This window comes from Ursus maritimus, unplaced genomic scaffold, assembly GCF_017311325.1.
Source record: "Ursus maritimus isolate PB19 unplaced genomic scaffold, ASM1731132v1 scaffold_15, whole genome shotgun sequence".
In the NCBI taxonomy this organism is placed as follows: domain Eukaryota; kingdom Metazoa; phylum Chordata; class Mammalia; order Carnivora; family Ursidae; genus Ursus; species Ursus maritimus.
The window spans coordinates 3,814,307-3,833,495 of NW_024423897.1; the positions used below are offsets into that span (position 1 = coordinate 3,814,307).

Sequence of the window (19,189 nt, forward strand, 5' to 3'; positions counted from 1 at the left end):
CAAACAGAAGCCAGTGGTCCGCAGAAGACAAAATACAAGGACTGAAGCTAAGGTCCTGCATAAGGAAAAAAAAAATCTTAAGGGACTTTAATCATTCATTCATTTAACAAATGTTTAGTGAGGACTTAGCGTGCGCCAGGCACCATGCTAGGCACTGGAAATACAGTAGTCACCAAGAGGGATAAGGTTCCCCCTCTGACGGAGTGGACATTCTGGGGCGGGGGGCAAAGTCAGACAACAAGTAAAACATGCTCTACCTGGTGGGACAGAAAAATGCAGTCAGGAAGTGGGGAAGAGAGAAGTACTAGGATTTTCACAGAGGGCTTCTTTAAGTGGTGACTTTTGAGCAGAGGTGAAGGGAGTGAGCCATGAGGGTAGCTGGGGGAAGAACGTTCCAGGCAGGGGTAACGACAAGTGCAAAACCCTGAGGTGGGAACGAATGGCTGAGAAACAGCAAGGAAGCCAGCTGGGATGGTGTGAGCAGGTGTGGGAGTTGGAAGCAAATGCGAGCAGGGCTGGAGCGGCGGTGGGTGGGGAGGAGATGCTATGGTTGCTGCTTTCCTTTTCTTGAGCCAATTTACCCTGAGTGAGAGGGACCTTATTGGAGGTTTCGAGCAGAGAAATGGTGAGACTGCTCAGGCTGCTGTGTGGAGAGGGGACTGCTGGCAGGAGGGTGGGGGAGGAAGCTGAGGGCTGGGACAAGGCCGCTGGATTATTCCAGGCACAGATGATGATCGCTGAGATTGGGAGGCGGGGAGGTACCTGTGAAGGTGGTGAGAAGGGGTCAGATTCTGGATTGAAGGTAGTAGAGATTTGGAGAATTGAGGTTTTAATGAGAGAAGAAACATTCTGTATACTTGCTTTAGGTGGTTAAAATATAGTCCGTAAATAAGACAAATAATGGACACTTGACAGGGCAGCAGAGAAGTGGTGAGGAGGGATAGGGAGATACTAGGGCTGGATCCGGGAGGGCAGGGGCTTTTCCGTGTCATCTTCGATCCCCCCACGCTCAGCAAAGGCCAGAAACTCACCAAGCACCCTATAAATGCCAGCTGCTGCCTCTATTATCTCAGAGCTAGAGCAGACCTCAGAAATCCTCTCTGATCAGCCCCTTTCACAGGAGGAGAAATGGGCCCAAAGAGGGAGAGGGGCCTGCCAAGTTCAAGGTCAGTAGGGGTCTGGGCAGGCCACCTCTGAGGCAGGAGGCAGAATGGCAGAGGTTAGCTCCACCCAAGGAGGATAGGAGAGCATTCTTTTGCTTATAAGCCAGGTTGAGCTAGGTTTCTGACATTTGCAACCCAAACTGCCTTGATTGATAGGAACCTTGTACGGGGCAGGAGGGAGAGGGAGCCACAGAGGGCTTTCAGCAGAGCGGGCCAGCTCTGTCTGCTAGGGAGGGGCCCCCCCAGGCAGCGAGGAGGGTGGACCGAGAGCCAGACTGCAGGCCATCTCCAGAACTACAAGGATAAGAGCAAGGGCCCACTGGAGAGCTGTTTTGGAGGACACGAATCAAACAAGTCGGAGAAATACAACCCAGGTGTGAACCATCAGGAGAGGCCGCCCAGGGACCACGGAGCCCACGTTCTCCAGGCACGCTGTAGTCTTATGCGAGCCACCCAGCTTCTCTGGGCCGCAGCTTCCTCCGGGGTCCACAGGCTGAAGTCTCCCCAAGGTCCCCACAGCTGGCAAACTCTCCAGGTTACATTAAATATGACCACAGATCAAAAGCCCTTCTGAGCACCAAAGCCCACAAGCCACGGTTCTGTGATTTTTTTTCCTCTCCCCTGACATCACTGCTGTGTTTCCCATCCTTCTCTCTCAATTGGAGAATGTCTTTACCAAACCGCTTGTGAATCCTAAGTAGATGTTCTTTCAGAGTGACCTGGCGGTTGACATGAACGCTGGCTGGGGAGTCACACTGCTTCGTTCCTACAGGGGGAAGTTCCCTGTAAAACCAGCTATATGTTAGGACAAAATACAGCCAAGTGACCTGTGAAGTTTACATACGTGTTGAATCTTGATTATATGATCCAACTTCCTTCAGGGAGTGAGGGATAAACACTCTCTCTACCGCCTCAGAGGCCAGTGCCCTGACATGAGGTAAAAAGACCAGCGCGAAAGTGTCTAAGAGGGTGTGTTATTAAATTATACAAATTGAAAATGCTTGTGATGAAAGAACAATGGTAAGCAGTCTCCAAATTGTACACCACCATCTGCTTTTAGCTCAGTGAAAGCGGCTTCCACAAGAAACAGAAACATGAGTGTGGGCCCCAAGGGCCCTGCAGAACACCCTAGTTCGGAGAGGTCAACAGAAAACCTCACGTTTAAACAACACAGCCACGTTATAGAAAGCTCGGCAAGGAGGAGAAAAATCCCTCCTTTCTCCCTGCCTTCACACCCTGACTCACGTGGCATTTTGCGTGGTCTCTGCCCGGCCCTCATCCACGTGGGAGCCACTGGCTGTGCCTGCCTGTGTGCTATGCCTCCTGCCGGATGTCTTCGGGGACACGGGGGTGTAGCTACTTCCAAAATCTTCACCTGCAGGATTTTCTAGGCGGGAAACAAAGCTCCAGGCAGCAGGGACACTTCCCCTCGGCTGCGAGAAGCAGTGTTGAGATGTAAGCCCAGAGATGTCTGATCCCAAACCAGCATTCTCTCCTCCGGTCCCAGCTTGCTTCCCTAAGCAGTGCGGGAGTACTGAGTACTAAATAGTCCTGAGCCCCTTTTCCAACTTCGCGGCAGTCAGAACCCACATCCAGTTTTGCTTCCTGCCTTTTCGTTTTCTAACTCAACATTACATAAAAAGCATTCTCCCCACATGGCTTCTGAACACTCACAGTGCTTTGGTTTCATGACTGCAGAATATTCCATCGAGGGCCAGAATGTCCCCCACCATTCCCCTCCTGGGGATCACTTCAGCTGTTCCCCCAAATGGCCGAGTCTGTGGGCACAGAGGTTCCTAGCTGCTGGCACCAGCACCAGATTCCAACAGGCGCGCTGTCACTGGTGAGAAAATTCTGCCAGGAAGAGGCCCCAGGCCCCCTTCCTTCCACGGAAGGCTGAGCACCCTCTGGTCTTGTGAGGGTGCCACCTACGGCCAGTGAGCCCCCTCCTCTTCTGGCCAGGAATCTGACCCGGGGACTCTAAGGACAAGGCAGGGCGGAGGGGGTCTTGTGAGGTGGGAGCCCAGGAGACCTCTGCAGTTGCCCATCCCATGCGTAGGAGGGAGCAGGAGACATTCCTGGCCCAACCTCACAGTTGACCAAAGGCTGCTCCAGCCCCGCCAAGACCAGAGGGGAGGGTCTTTCCAGCGTTTCGTCAAGGAAGCAATGCCTGGACTCTAAACGTAGGGACAGAGATTGGGGGGGGGGGTTGCTCACTGAGTGGCTGTGGACAGTTAGGGAGGACGGGACTCTATTCTAAGTAAATGTTGCCACTGCCCAGCCTTGGACAATCCTTCAGTAAGACAGGTGGACATAAGAGCAGCTCGAGTGGTGGCTATGTGGTTTTCCCACATCAGTGCTTTGGAACGCCCCTCACGGGCTCTGGGTTCGAGCCTGTGCTTTGCTGCTCATTTCCCCGGGGGCCTGGGGCAGTCATGTCAACTCCCAGCACTGCAGTTTTTCATCTGGAATGGTACGTGACCTTAGGCCCCTGTCTCGGGCAGCTGAGAGGCTGGGAGAACATAGAGACATCCGGGCAGAAATCCTGGCACACAGTAGATGGTCACTAAACGTTTATTTCCTTCCCTGTGGGAACAGCAGATGCAACTCCTGGGTAAGCCCTTCGCCTCCATCTCTCCCAGAGTTTCATTTCCTCAATCTCAGTGTGAGAGGCAGTTAAAATGAACACAGGCGGGGGGGCACCTGGGTGGCACAGTGGTTAAGCGTCTGCCTTCGGCTCAGGGCGTGATCCCGGCGTTATGGGATCGAGCCCCACGTCAGGCTCCTCCGCTCTGAGCCTGCTTCTTCCTCTCCCACTCCCCCTGCTTGTGGTCCCTCTCGCTGGCTGTCTCTCTCTCTGTCGAATAAATAAATAAAATCTTTAAAAAAAAAAAAACACAGGCTGGGAGTCAGATCTGTTTAAATTCTGTTTTGTCATTTCAGAGCTGTGTGATATTAAGGTCCATGCTTAAGTTCTCTGGGTCTCCCCACTGGGACCTACAAAACTGGTGGGTGTTCTCACCACCCCGCAAGACCGCTGTGAGGAGTTTTGAATTTGCGAGGTGAATCCATCCGATATGACGCATGGCATGCAGTAGGTGCTCACTAAACACGAGGTTTCCCATTCGCCACCTTCCTTCCTCTGACAAGAAAAGGTTTCTGACATCCTTTGACATCAGAGATATCTACTTGTAGGTCTGGGGAAATACATCTGGACATGTTTCTCCATGAAGGGCTGGTGACCTTGGCCAGGAAAGGCCTCTTGAAAACCCTGGGGTCGCCTTCCCTTAGTGTCCGAGGACGGAAGCCCATTTTTAAGCCATCCCAGCAGTGCCCCATATGTGCCTCGCTCATTGCCCCAGCCCAGCCTCTCCATTGATCTAAAAAGAGCCTGAGCAAATGGCATTTACGGCCAAGAGGATGGCAGGAAGTAACACTCCAGCTTCGCCGGCCGCCGAGATGACAGCTTCCAGCGTGCTGGCACTCGGCAGATGGCATTCTGGCTGAAATTTTCAGCACATTCCGCTCCACAGGGAAAGGGAATCGCCAGCCGGGAGAACGGTCTATTCTGTACCCTCCTTTCACACGCAGCCTTTTACTGAGCCCCTGTTACGGTCCAGTGCGTGCCTCTGTTTATTCGATTTAGTCTTTGGAACCACCCTGCAGGGTAGGTTTTACCACCTTTCGTTTCCACAGGGGGAAACCAAGGCCGCAAAGCTGGGCGGTAGCAGCAGAGGGCCAGGCCTGGGCCCTTCTTCCCATACCCCACCTCTTCTCCAAGGCAGCTCCCTGTAACCCCTGGGAGCAGGGGTCGTGGCCCTTGTTAAGGGTGATGAAAGCTGTATAGGCGTCTCTCCCCCGAAAAATACCCACACTCTGTGCATACAATTTCAGGGGCTTCCTGGACTCACGTGACCTCTAACCTCAGTACACTTCTGGTGAGAAGTCGCTGGTTCAAGTGACATTTGCCCGGGTCCACAATTCAAATCAATGCTGTTGGCAGTAGGAAGCAACATGGAGTGTGTGTGTGTGTGTGTGTGTGTGTGTGTGTGTGTGTGAGAGAGAGAGAGAGAGAGAGAGAGAGAGAGCACGTCCTCTGCAGGGCTGGTATTGGCTGGTATTGGCAAGGCCTCCCCCCACTGTGAGAGAGAGAGAGAGAGAGAGAGAGCACGTCCTTCAGAGAGGAAACTGCAGGGCTGGTATTGGCAAGGCCTCCCCCCACACAAAGCAGGACAAGGGTATCGGTCTTCTCTGGCAACAGGAAGTACCTTTGCCATTGGTGGGTTTGAAAGTGGGCTAGAAAAAAAATAACCAACCTCCCCTCCCCTCTGCCAAATGGGGCAGTGACAGGCACCCAGGAGACAGACGCCAGCGTAATGGGACTTTGTTCTCTGTTTCAGAGGCCTCGTAGGCCAGCACCCAAGATGGAAAGGGGCCAGCCCACGTTGGAAACTGCCACCCAGCTCCTCCCCTCCCTTTTTCTTTGCAAACAAAACCCGGTCACCCCAGTGCAGCCGGGAAGGCCCCACACTCCTGTCAACAGCTACGAGGAGGCTGGGGAGGGAGGCCGGAGGTCACGCGACACTGCTTGTTGGGAGCAAAGCCCACTCCTTCCACGCCTAAGTGGCAGCCCTCTTTGCTCAAGTGGGCTCAGATGCGCCAAGTTCCCAGGGGGTGAGGTCATCCCAACGCCCCCTTGAAGTGTGCTCAGCGGAGTCAAGATTTCCTAGCCCATTCTGACCCTCCGCTGGGCCCCTTTGCTGAGGTCTGTTCCTGATAAACTGCCCAGGAAACTCCAAGCCCCAAAAAATTCCCAGGTGCCAGCTGCCACGGTTAGGGCCCGCTGCCCTAGTGGGGCAGGGTGGGGGGAAATGTGCCCTCGTTCTTTCTCAAGTACCTCACTTCCTCCTTCATCTAACATTTAGGGAGCATGCACTCCATGTCAGGGCCTGCACTGGCTGGTGACAAGCCACACACAGTCCCTGCCCTGTGAGCTGAGACCGGAAGGGGGACGGACACCAACACCAGCACTGCGCAGGGTGGGCGGTGGGGAGGGCCGGGGCCATGGGGACACTTCTCAGAGCAGCTGCTCTACAGGACTGAGGCAGAAGTAGCTGAAGGATGATAGGGAGGGAGAAGTGTGTTTGATGCAGAGGGAATAGTACAGACAAAGGCCTGGAGGTGAGAATGAGTGGAATGCACTTAAGGAACTAGGAGTGTAGGGCAGAAGGGAGAGGGGAAGCTGGAGCCAGAGTCCGGGGCTGCATGATGAAGGGTCTTAAAGGCCATGCAGAGGGGGTTAAGTTCCTCAGGAAGGCTCTGGGGACACGGAAGTGTTTGGAGCAGGGAGGAAGCCCGGAGGATCCACCCTCCAAAGAATGAGAGTCAAGCCCAGTTTCTTCCCGTAGAAACTGTCCCTCTCTCTCTTCTCAGCCTATCAAAATGACCCAGCATAGTGGGAGGAAGAAAACCAGTTCAGGTTTTGAATGTGGCTTCCAACTGCTGGTCAGTCCTGCCCCTCGGCACCTGCTTGTCCTCCAGGCAGCCCCTAGCAGCTGCCTGGTGATAAGCTGGCCGAGTCTGCCAGCTTTCTCCTTCTCTTCGCCTTCAGGGCAGCCTCTCCCCTGGCCTGGGTGGGGCCCAGCAGCCTGACTGCTCGCTAACCTGCAGGGCTCCATCCTGACTTTTTGTAACAATCGATCCACTGGTCCTACTTCTCGGGGCCAAAGCAACGCTGGAGGAGGGAGCTCTCCTTGAACTACGCTGTTCTGGCTCCTGGAGCCGAGGCAATGTTCTTCGCAAGCCCCACTGCTGGGCAACATTTGCTGGCTGCGAGGGGCAGGGAGCCCACCTCTGTGGCACACCACATGCGCGCCATGTGCCTGCCATGCGGCCCGTTCGCCCCTCACCACCCGCCGCCAGGTGGCTTCCAGATGATGAAACTGAGGCCCCTCTCTGCACACCCCTACAGAGGCCACCCAGCTTGTGAGGGCAGCGTCTGCTTTCAAATCTGGTCCTGCACCTCTCCTGTTTTATGCCTCACTCCCCCCCAGGGTGTCTCGCTTGCCTCCTGACCTGCCAGAAAAAACTTAGACTATGTCCAAGTAGCTTAAGCCACCTTCTGGGGCAGAGGTGGAGGGACTCCCTGGCTCGGTCCGGGGAGAGGTGTGGGGGGGTGGATGTCATCAATCAGCTTGTTTTGCGCTGCTCAAAGGCCACAGTTTGGCAGAACTTGAGATGAACAATAAGCAGCATCTAAAAAAGGAAAGTGGGTGACGGATTACAGTGGGGCAGGGATGGAGGCCCCGGGGCCTCATGTCCCAAAGGCCCGGAAAAGGAATGGGGAGTGGGGCTCGGTCCGAGAGACTGAGCCTCCAGGGGGCGATGCAGAGACTACAACTGGCCCTCTGCTCACCAGACCTCCTGTGGTCCTCCTGGGGGAGGTGACTGCTACCAGACCCACCGCCAGTGAGGCAGGGAGGCTCCGAGAGGTGGGGGGAGCGGCCAGAGGCCACACAGCCAGGAAGTGGTGGAGTTACACTGGAACCCAGACCAGCCTGGTTCACAAGGCTAGGGAGAAGAGGCTCTGGCCGCTTCAGGCGAAGTGTGGAAGTCATCCCTGCACGGAAGGATCAGAGCACGGTGACCAGCACACAGTAGGTCCTCAACTAATGTTTCCTTCCCTGCCATGGTTGGCTCTGAGGCCTGCAAAGAAGTGACTCTCAAGGGTGCCTCTCCCACCCTGCTTCCTTCTCTGAAGACCCAGCTTTCTCGTTTCCCTTCAGCTCCTCCATCACGCTGCCCGTCCTCCAAATGAGTGAGGTTTGAGGATGCTCCGGGAAGCCTGCACGGTTCCGGTAAACCGCTGGGTCAGGACTGGACTCCGACGTGAGTCCAAAATCCATGCTCTTGACCATTCTTCAGAATGGCTTCTCTAGCCAACCAGTGGGTATTTTAGTGATCTCCCCCAGGGACCTGAGAGGAACAGGACTATCGGTCCTCCCCACACCCCACCCCAGCCCATCCATTTCAGGAACACGGATTCCTTGTCTTCAAGGGGACTTACGGAGTCCTCGTCTTGTGTTGGGCTCAGATTTCTCATGGAGTTCCCTATTTATACCTCACTGCCTCCCTGTAAAGGAGGTCCCATCGTTATCCCCATTTTAAAGATGAGGAAGTGGAGGCTCAGAGAGGGACATGACTTGCCCAGGGGGACCCAGCTTAGGTACAGTAGAACTATTTGAACTCAAGACTGCCTCCCAAACCAGCGCTCTTTCCACGACCAAAGACCTCATCTGTAATTGCTATGTGAACTGGTACAACGCTCTGGTCCCCAGTGTCTCCATCTGCCAAATAGGATCTAGGTTCCGAGCACTCTGGTCCTAGGAACAGAGCCCCTGGGGGACTTGTCTGCAGGGATGAGGGTCTGGGCCATCCTCAGAGTCAGGGAAATTCCGCTGTCCCATCTCCTGACCTTCAATTGCCCCGAACCTTGAGGGGAGGGGAAGCTCTTCTGTGGAGTGGAAAGTTACCAAGCAGACCCAGCTTGCGAGACACAGGGTATGCGTGTGCCCACCCATCTCTTAAATCCATCATCTGTAGGGGAAAAAGAAAAGAAAACACGTGCCAAGGGATAGAATTGTAGTATAAACAATGTGTAATGTTGAGGATATAAACAGAACACACTTGTGAATAGCTGTGCCAATACTGCCCCAGACACCCCCACCCCACCCATTTCCCCAAATGGCTTACTCATAAAAGCACTTTCTCCCTGCTGCCCAGAGGTGAGGCAAGAGGCCAGGGACTCTCAGTAATAAGAATGAAGAGAGAAAAAGGGGCAAGGGTGAGCTGGGACTGATGTCCAAGGACGACTGTCCCGGACCCCGGTGAGGGCAGGTGCTTGCGTCTTTCTGTGCCTCAGTGCCTGAGCTGTCAAATGGGCCGAAGGCCTTTGGTTGGAACCTGCAAACTGGCAGGAGGATGTTATAAATGAAAGATTGTCAAGGGGCCTGTGGGTGTTAAGCAGATGAACGCCGGAGAGCACCCCCCGTAAGACCCCAGGGTCAAAAGGCACCTTAATGAGCAATTCATCCCGGATCCATCTGACACTCACTCAGTTGCTGCTTCGATGTCCATGTCAAGCCCCAGCTGGGCTAAACACCAGTGCCACTTCGGCAAAGGGCACTTCCTCCTCATTGCCCTCGTTCCACCTGCAGACTGCTTCCACAGTTAGAAAGTTCTTCCTTTGACTGAGCTGCAATCTGCCTCCGCATGACGTCCCTGCACTGGTCATGTCTGTGTTTGGTCCACGGTGCCCTTCCCCATCAGGTCTGCTCTCTGACCTCAGGGATCTGCAGAGAGCTCTCAGGCCATATTGCTAGGGATTCTCCGCTCCCCTGGGGATGACCTGGCCCTCACTTTGCTGTCTAGAAAGCCCCCAGGACATCAGCTATCCCCTGACCTGCTTTGAAAGGGAGTTGGAGAGTTACACATCAGACTTCAGGGAACATCAGCTGGGGTCCCCTCAGTGAGCCCACAGGCCACCTGGAGACCGTCTCCACCCTGCCACGCCTAAAGGCAGGACGTGAGTCAAACACCTAAGGAGTATGTGAGCCACCAAAACCGAATCTGCCAGGAAGCTTGCAGATTTCTGCTTAACACCACGAAGGCTTCGAGTGCACGTGTGAGACAGTTCCCACCTGACCTCCCACCCTGACTTGGCAATCATCCTTGCCAGACCGACATCCTCACCTTCTAGCAGCAATCATGTTGGACTACCCGAGCTGTGTGCCCTTGGGCAAGTTACTTTCCCTCTCTGTGCCTCTCTCTGTTCTCTCAACAGTCGTAAGGGGGTAAAAACAGTAGCTGTATCTCCTGAGGCTTGTCCTGAGGGTCAAGTGTAGGGACCGACTCAGAATAGCGTCTGGCACAGACCGGTGGCGTGATACAAGTTAGTGGCCGTTCTTCTGTGTCTGTCTCCCTCCGGAGCACAGGGCTCAGCGCGGAGCAGGGGCTTGCTTCCCCAGTGAATACGTAATCGTAACAGGCACCCCGGGTGAGCACTTACTATCTGTCAGACGCTCTGCATGCCTGCGAAGTAACATCATTATCCACTTTCTGCAGAAGAGAGAATGGGAGCATTGAGAGGTCAAGTTGCTTGTCGGGCTCCTAAGGGGCAGGACCAAGACCCACGCAGGAAGGGCTGCAGCCTGTGCTGTTAGCAGCCCTGCCGAGAATGACGGCACAGCAGGGAGACAGGATGCATGGGTGGGTGCTGCCTGGTGCTCTGGGCAGGCAAGGCCCGTGAGCAGGTGGGCACAGGGGAGAGGCTGTGGGTGCACCATGACACCTGCAAATGGCAGGTAGCAGGGGCCAACCGCAGGCCAGCGTTTACTGGGCAGCAACATCAGGAGCCTGAGCCCTAGAGAGGCAGCAGGAAGGGGTACAGAGTTCAAGTTCGCTCTTCTCCAGGGCAGGATTCCCGGAGGCCACCTCTACCTTTTGAGTTATAGTCTACAGGCCTGGGGTGAGGTCGGGAGGAGTGAGGGGTGAAACTTTTCCAGGGGCCGCTTCGTTCTGGCTGCTGTGGACGGAAGTAACTCATCTTCCCAGGACAGAGAAGGTGGGAAGAGGCAGGTGCAGGCAGGACATGCTGAGAGGGGTGGGGCTCAGGAGGGGGACAAGGGGCAGCAGCCCTCATGCCCCTTGGCGATGGAGGAGAAGGAGCTTTGGAGCTGGGCGGGCCGGGGGTCAGATTCCACTCTGCCACTTCCTGGCTGCCTAGCTAAGGGCACGTCTCCTTTCCCCTCGGAGCTCAGTTTCCTTATCTGCGGAATGGGAGACTACTTCTGGAAGGCTGATCCTGACAGTTAAAGAGGACAAGCTAGATACAGGGCCTGGTATGCGGCGAGCATGCGGAAGCTCTGAGCGCTCTGCCCTCTGCGGCAGCCCAGGTGAGCGCTCACTACCTACAGGCCTGCACCCAGGCCTCCTTCCTTCTCCCTCCCCGCTTGAAGCGCACACCTGGCTTCTGGGCTTCTATTTTAAGCCCTCATAGAGCACCGAGAAGTACAGAAAGCCCTTTGGTCCAAAAGAGGGCAGAGCTGACTCTTCTTGTCCGTAGGGAAGATTAAACAGTTCTCACAGCCAAGCCCAGTGAAAATGCTAGGCCCCTGCTGGCAACTTCCGCACATCATCCCGGCAGGGAGCGCGGCAGCTAAGAAATCTAAGCCTCCTGACTGTGGGCTGGCCTGCAAGAAACCATCCCCTCCTCTGCCATGGCCTCTGCCCACCACTCTAACCCCAAGGACCACCCCCGCTTGCACTGGGAGCCCCAGAATGCCACAGCTCCCCACATATGCCCTGCTCTCCCTCTGCTCAGGCCTCTGCACATGTAGCCCGTCTGTCTTGAACAGCTTTTCTCATTCCCTTCTCTTGACTAATTTATCTGCTTTCTGGTCTCACCAGACAGCACCTCCTCCAGGAAGCCTTCCTGCATCCTGCTCTGGGCTCTCATGGCTCCCAGCGCCCCCCCTGCCCCACTTCCGGTAACTGCCCTGTCCTTGTTGGTCTTTCCCACTAGACCTTGAGTCCCTAAACCCAGGCTGTGACCCCGGCTCAGCACAGAGCCCAGCCTGAAGGTCTGGTGAAGAAATGGAAATGGCAAAATGCAACCTGCCAAGAAGAGTCTTCTCATCAGAAATCTGTGTCCCAGACAAAGCTGGAGAAGCCTTGGGAATTGCGGGTATCAGTACACTTGAAAGGGATGCCTCCCAATCCAGCCCTGGATTCAAGGCTCACGATCACCTGGGACCGGGCTTTCGAGGCAGGAAGTGAAGGGCACCTGTCATTCGTCCCCATCCGGGGACCCCAGGGGCAGACTCAAGTCCTCTCTTTCCACAGTGGCAACAATAACCATGACTGTGAAAGGCCCAGGCATTGTGCTAAGATTACCTGCCCTATTCCATTTCATTCTTGCCACCCCAACCACCAGGGAGCTCCCCTTATCGTCCCCACTTCACCGTGAGGAAACTGAGGCACACAGAGGGAAGTACCTTGCCCAGGGTCACTCTACTGAGCAATGGCTCAGCTGAGATTTGAAGCCCAGCAACTGGACTCCAGGATCTGTATTCTGACCCAAACAGCAGACCGCTCGCTGCTGTGGACCAGTGAGTGGTCTCACTACAACTCTTCACCCCTGGGGCCCACAGAGCCCAACACACTCACGTGCACGCACAACTGAAACAAAGTCTACGTAGCAAAAAGTCTCCTTACTACCTCAACACACTTGATAATTTTTTAATTCTATTCTATGTCATTAAAGATTTTTTTTAAAAGCTGGTCACGCATGACCCACAGTAGACAGACCAGTTGGTCTGGTGGCCAGGCCTTGTTTGGGGCCCTGGGCCCCCACCCCCCCTCCCTGAGGCACAGGGCAGCAGCACCTTGTTCCCTCCAGTCATATAACCAGCTGTGTGTCCATTCTATCCGTGCATCTCATCCCTCTTCCACTAGAGGCCAGCTCCACGGGGGCTTCCAGTGGCTTCCATCCCATTCACAGCTGAACCCCCAGGGTCTGGCACATGACAGGTGCCCCAAAGATGTCAGTTAAATGAATGAAGGTACACACTCAGGAAAATGCAGGGCAGGACAGACCCCGGAGTCACTCGAGCCTGGGCACAGATGTTGCCTGCCTGGAAAACGGGGCTAAATATAGCCCCTCTAAATGATGGTTACAAGGATTTAAAATAAATAATGTAGGTAAAGCCCCTGACTCAGAACTTGGCACAGACCAAGGTCAGCATACTGCCCTCACTCAAAGTTCCAGGATGCCTGACTACTGAACTAACACTAAAAAGGGCCATTGACTTGGTCAAGCATGGACCAACTTAATGATTAAACCCAACTGCCAGTTTGAATTCAGTCTCTTCTCCAACCAGAACTGTGGGTGAGCCCCAGAGGCGCGCTGAGGGAAGGGTTGCAATGCCCTGGTGAGAGAAGAAGGGGCAAGAGCCCCACCGCCCTGGAATTCCATCCTCCCCCGGCCCCACTTGTTTACACTTTTATTTTTTTTCCTTACAAACCCCAGATTAAGGGAAAGGGAGTCCAGAGAAATGGACTGTGTGGTATTAGGAATAAGACAGACCACGGTCTTCTAAACCCATTTTTGCCACTGCCTACCTGTGTGAATTGAGTCAAGTGTTTTAACCTCTCTGTGCCTCATTCTCCTCCTCCGTAAAACGGAGAAGAATGGCACCGTACTTTGCAGAATTGAACTGCAACTAGAAAGAGAATAGTAGGAGCTTGGCAAAGGTGAGTTTCCACGCTGGCTCCTGGACACTTCTGTTTATAGGGCATTCGTCTGAAGTTGCTGATGTCCTTTGTGCAGACTTCCAAGGGGCTTCCCAATTCAATCATAAAGGACCCTCCCTTTCTTTGACATGTCATTGTTGCACACGATACCATGACATATTTACTTGGGGCACCCAACACATGTTATCTGAACCACGGACTGGGAGGATACTGCCTGTTGGAGGAAGAACGGAGAACTTTGGAGCTCAATCAACCTGGATTCCAATCCTGGTTCTACCAACTGGATGAGCCATATGAGCTGGGATGAGTCATTTTCTCTCTCTGAGCCTTGGTTTCCTTATCTGTAAATGGAGATGATGCTCCTTACCTTTGCAGGGCTGTTGCGAGCATTCAATTCATTCATTCATTCAACAAATATTTACTGAACATCTGTGTACTAGTCACTGCCCCAGGTGCTGAATATACAGCCGTGAATAAAAAGACAAAGTCCTCCCCGGAGGGACAGGTGATTAAACAGCTAACTACACATACCATGGTGTATGTGTGATCATGCTAAGAAAAAACACCAAGTGGGGGAGAGCAAGTGGGGCATGCCAGGGGGCAGGGGTGATGGCGGCATCCGCACTGGAGCAGGGAGCTAAAGGAAGCAAGGGGGAAACCATGTGGAGGTCTGGGGGAAGAATGTTCCAGGCAGAAGGATCAGCAAGTGCAGGAGCCTTAAGGAGAAGCATGCTTGGCATGTAAATGAAGCCACATATGCAGGAAGCCTGGCATGGAATCCAGGTGCTCAGCAAATGCCAGCTCTCTATTTCAAGTCCCATAGAAGGAACCCCACGCATGTGTCCTTTTCCTGAGAACGAAAGCACAAGGATTTCTACAGGGCAAGGCTGAGCCAAGTGCTCTCTCAGCCTAAGATGCAGGCAACATGTGAGCTCTACCCCTGGTTTCGGAGCCCCTGCCAGCCACTAGGCTCTGGGTTGGGCAACCTGGGATACAAGATCTTCATGACACGGTTTCTGTCCTCAGGCAGCCCCGAGGCAAGTTGTGGAGAGTGGTGACGACAACGCAATGTGGTCAGATGAACAAACAGAGCCTTAAGAAGGTGTCTAGGTAGCATAGCGAAAGGTGGGATTGGTGCGGGTGGTCAAGGAAGGCTTCCTGGAGGAGGTGACAACTAAGCTGAATTTTAAGAACCGGACTAGACAAGGAAGGATATTTCGAGTGTGGGGAGAATGATGTGCTAGTCACAGAGTTGTAAAAAACGGCATAGCGTGTGTGAGAAACTAATTATACACCGGTTGGAAACAATAAAAGGCCCTTCCTAGTCTCAGCACAGCAACCTGATGTGTCTCAGGAATTCCAGCTCTGTCCCCTTCCTCAAACTCAGGGCAAGCTTCGGCCCCAGTGGAGAGTTTAAATTTTTCACACTTAGCTACTGCAGTGGGTAACAACCTTAACCCCCGGCTCCTAGCCCAGGTGGCCCAGTCCACAGAGCCAGAGCCCCGTGGGATGGAGCATATATAAAGCTCCAGCTATTTTTAGCCTCCCTGGCTGTGTCTGTCCCTTCACCACCCTAAGGCTGACCCACAGGTGGCAGGATGGCTTTTTTTTTTTTTTTTTTTTTACTAGAACAGCATAAATATTTTTAATTAAGAAATCCTACAAAGGGGCCCAGGCTGCCACCAGGTGTCTGTGGCTGGGAGAGTATCTGCTGCCATATTCGCCAACAGCCCTAGACACTTCTAGACCAGGTGGGTGGGTCCTTCCATCCCCATCCAGCCAATATCCCTGCTAATAGGAGGTGGAGGCCACCGGCCGGTAAATGGACCCGGGTTCAAATCCCACCTCTGCCTCTGACTACCTGATGACCCTCTGCTGGGGTCACCTGTCTGAGAATATGGGGGTTTTCAATGCAGTGGCCCTAAAGCTGCCCAGAAGCTTATCAAGCAGGAGCTGGCTCCTCTTCCACAGGCCAGGCTTGGGAACCCCGGGCACAGCATCATCCATTTTAATCCCCTCCAGAGGAAAAAACAATGATTTTTTTGTTATAAAGCCTACAAGTGGGGGCTATATGGGAGTGTCAGAGCACAGACCAGTGATCTGTCTCTCTCCTAAAACCTCACACTAGACGTGCACGGCAGTGGACTCGCTTCCCTGCTGAGCTGGGCCTTTGTACTTTAAAAATACACACATCTCTCACTTTCTGCCTAAAAGATGCTACCAATGCCTAGCCTTAAGCCAAAATAAAGACTTTTTCTAAAGACTTGGGATGTGGGCGACGGCTGGGCAGGCAGACAGGGGGCCCAACCCAGACTGACCCTCTATTAGCAGTATGACCTTGGGTGAGTCATTTCTCCTCCTCTGAGCCTCAATTTCTTTATTTGTAAAATTGGGATAAACATCTTTACAAGGAAGCGCTGCTTTTGCATCCGCCCTAGCCCTGGGGTATGCAAAGTGCCCGACACAGAGCCCCCAGCACAGTGATCAGTGACCGGTTACCAAAATCACCAGGTATTCTCTAGTAAGTCCGCCTCTGCCCCCTCATTCCCACCTTCCCACCTCACCCCCATCCCCTTACTCTGGCCCCGGAAATTCTAGGGTGATGTTAACTAGGGGGCGATGCGCTCTGCAGCGGTGACTCCGAGGGACTAGAGAGCCCCCAATTGAGCGGACACCAGAGGGGGGCGCAGCCGGGGTGCGCGTGGGAACATGGCCAAACCAAGGCAGCATGTGCCGCGGGGGTGCTGGCGGCTGGAAATTGGGGTACCCCTGCAAGCGCCCCCCACTTTCAGCAGCTGCAGTCTCGGCACAACGGGTGGTTCTGGCCGTCGGAAGCCCTGGGGAGCCCGACTCCAGTCACCCCCCAGGGCGCCCCGGGCTCCCTCCTCAGCGCCCTCGGGCTGAAACAAAGGCGAGGGGGCGAGCGGCATCGCCCCAGAGGCCCCTTCGCGCATCTGGCCAAGCAGGGAGAAGGAGGACTGGGGTCCCCAAGGTAACCAGGACGCGGTACCCGTCCTCCCGGAGCGCAAAGCCCAGCCAAGGGGCGCGCGCGGAGCCGGGGTCCAGGAGGCACCGATGACTCCAGCCGGCTGCGCGCCGAGGGCTCCAAAGGGGTGGGGTGGCTCTCCGGAAGTCACCCAGCGGGTCCCCTGGGGAGAGGAGAACCCCAGCGCCCGCCTCCCGGGCAGGGCTCCCCGGCGTACCTGGCAGGGTCCTGTGCACGGTGTTGCCCATCGCTGGGTCGGGGCGCGGCGTTGGCGGCGGCGCGCTCGGGGTGCACGGAGGCTAATAACGCGGTGGGCCGCGGACCCGGGCCAGGGTCGGGCTCCGGGGCATCGCGGCTGCACGGGCGAGCCGGCGGGCGGCAGCTGGGGCGGGCGCCTGGAGGGAGGCGGTGGCAGCGGGAGGAGGAGGAGGCGGAGCCAACCGGCCTGAGCCCGCCGGCTCTGCCTCCGCCTCCCGCCGCCTCCAACCGTGCAGGGAGAGGCGGGGCGGCGGCCGCCGCATCTTTTGAAAGTTTGGACCGGGCGGCGGGAGCAGAACCGCCGAGCCTCCCGCTCTTGGCGCTCCCGCGCCAGGGGCAGGAAGACGCGCCGGCAGTTGGGTGCCTTCGGGGTGCCAGGTCTTTCACTCATTTCTCCCAGCACTTCGATAAGGCGTGGTGTGTGCCGGGCCCTCTTCCAGGCGCTGGGCCACCGGGGGCCAAGCCCTCACCTTGGCGCTGCACTTAGCCGGGTGCGGGCGGGGCGGGGGGGGATGTACACGCAGGCAGAAGGTCCCCTACGGCAGTGTAAAGGGCTTGAGGACAATCCAGTCGGGGTGACCGTGGTGTGGGGGTGCGATCGCGGACCTACAAATAGAAACCCAGGCGGTCTCCAAAGGTTGGGAGGAGGGAACGTATTAGAATATTTATTAAGCGCATGCCAGGCACCGTGTTGGACGCCGTAGCCACAGGCAAGGCATGCAAGTGGTGAAAGCAGCAATAACAAGCACTTTATTTTTTTGGTTTTAATTTTATTTATTTATTTTTAGAGTTTCGGGTTTTTTTTTTTTTTATAAGACTTATTATTTTGGCAGAAAGAGAGCGGGGGAGAGAGTGAACCGGGAGAGGGCGAGCAGGGGGAGGGGGAGAGGGAAAGAATCTCAAGCAGACTCCCCACCCAGCAGGAGCCCCAGTGGGGGCTCCATCTCAGAACCCAGAGATCATGACCTGAGGCAAAACCTAGAGTCGGAAGCTCAACGGACTGAGCCACCCAGGCGCCCCAAAATAACAAGCAATTTAGATCACTCAATATAATGATCAAAGCCAACAAGAAAATAAGATAACTGTGAAATAGTAACTTTGTCTGGGGGGGCTCAGGGAGAACCTGGGGGCGTGCCAGCTCCATCTGAAGAAACAGCAAGGAATCAGCCATGGGAAGAGCTGGGGGCATATTCCTGGATGTATTCTTCATTCATCCATTTATTCATTCACCCCACACGTATTCCGAGCAGCTCTCCTGTACAAGAACCCAGACCAAACTCAACGCGAAGTAAAGTCTGCTAGTTCCTGCCTTCACTGGGCTCCATTTTGCAGATTGGAACACTGAGGCTCAGAAAGTGCAATGACTTATCCAGGAAGATCCAATTCTAAACTAGTTTTTTTTTCCAACTCTACTTTCCATGTTCTTGTATCCTTTATGAAATGTGTGTTATTACCCCCACTTCACAGATAGGGAAATTGAGGGTCAGGGAACGGAAAAGAGGTGCCCAAGATCTCTCAGCTGATAAGGGGCAGAGCTGGCCTGGAGCTATGTGAATGAAAGAGGGGTATCTAGGACAGAACTCCCAGCTCTGTCTCTCCAGTGTCTTCTGCCTAGGATTCCTGACCCAACCCAAAGGGTTCTCATTCTTCAAGGTTAGCTCAAAGCCTCTGGGAAGGCTTTTCTCTCCCCCACCCACCCTGACTCGTGTATGTCTGCACATAAGGTTGCCTTGTATTTGAGTTACTAATTTCTCTTGTTACAGGTGCTCTCTCAGTTACTGGATTTTTGAAACACAAGTCCTGTTCGGGAAAGCTACATTGGTTCAAAACACCCTCGATCCATATGAGCTTGGGATGCATATAGAGGTCAGAATTATTACCAAAGAAGCCAAGGACATTTTCCTCATGCAAAGCAATGTGGGGCAAATGGGACTTTGTGACTACAAGGGTCACAAAGAGAGGGTCACAAAGGGTGACTGCAAGGGAGGTTGGGATAAACAGACCTTTTAAAGGTCACTTGCAGAGCATGCGAGGAAGCAGCTGTGTTGTGCAGACCACAAATGCACAGCTGCAGCAAATAAAGCCCCAACTGTCCCAGGGTCACTCGCGTGGTGCCTGCAGAGGAGACAATGTCCTGTGGCCAACGGACATCATATCTAAAAGCGCCATGTTTGAGCATCTTGGTCCCTGTGACTAAGATCTGCTGTGCAGGGGCACCCGGGGGGCTCAGCGGGTTAAGCATCTGCCTTCGGCTCAGGACATGATCCCCGGGTCGTGGGATCAAGCCCCACGTTGGGCTCCGTCTTCCTCTGCCCCTCCCCCCTGCTCATGCTCTCTCTCGCTCGCTCTCTCTCTCTTTCTCTCTGTCTCTCTGTCAAATAAATAAATAAAATCTCTAAAAAAAAAAAATCTGTGGAAACTAAAAAAGCACCCCCCCCACACCAGATGATGGGGACACTGGCATCAAAGC

General features: G+C 54.5%; 1 protein-coding gene across 1 annotated transcript in view; it reads right to left on the bottom strand.

Annotated features, from left to right (window-relative positions):
* NEURL1B (neuralized E3 ubiquitin protein ligase 1B) overlaps positions 1-16,823 on the bottom strand; it is a 34,701-nt gene extending 17,878 nt beyond the window's left edge. Inside the window, exon 1 of the mRNA XM_040630289.1 lies at positions 16,679-16,823. Coding sequence (XP_040486223.1) covers positions 16,679-16,709 — 31 coding nt within the window. The 5' untranslated portion in view covers positions 16,710-16,823. The remainder of the gene's footprint in view (positions 1-16,678) is intronic.
* Between the last annotated feature and the right edge of the window lie 2,366 nt (positions 16,824-19,189).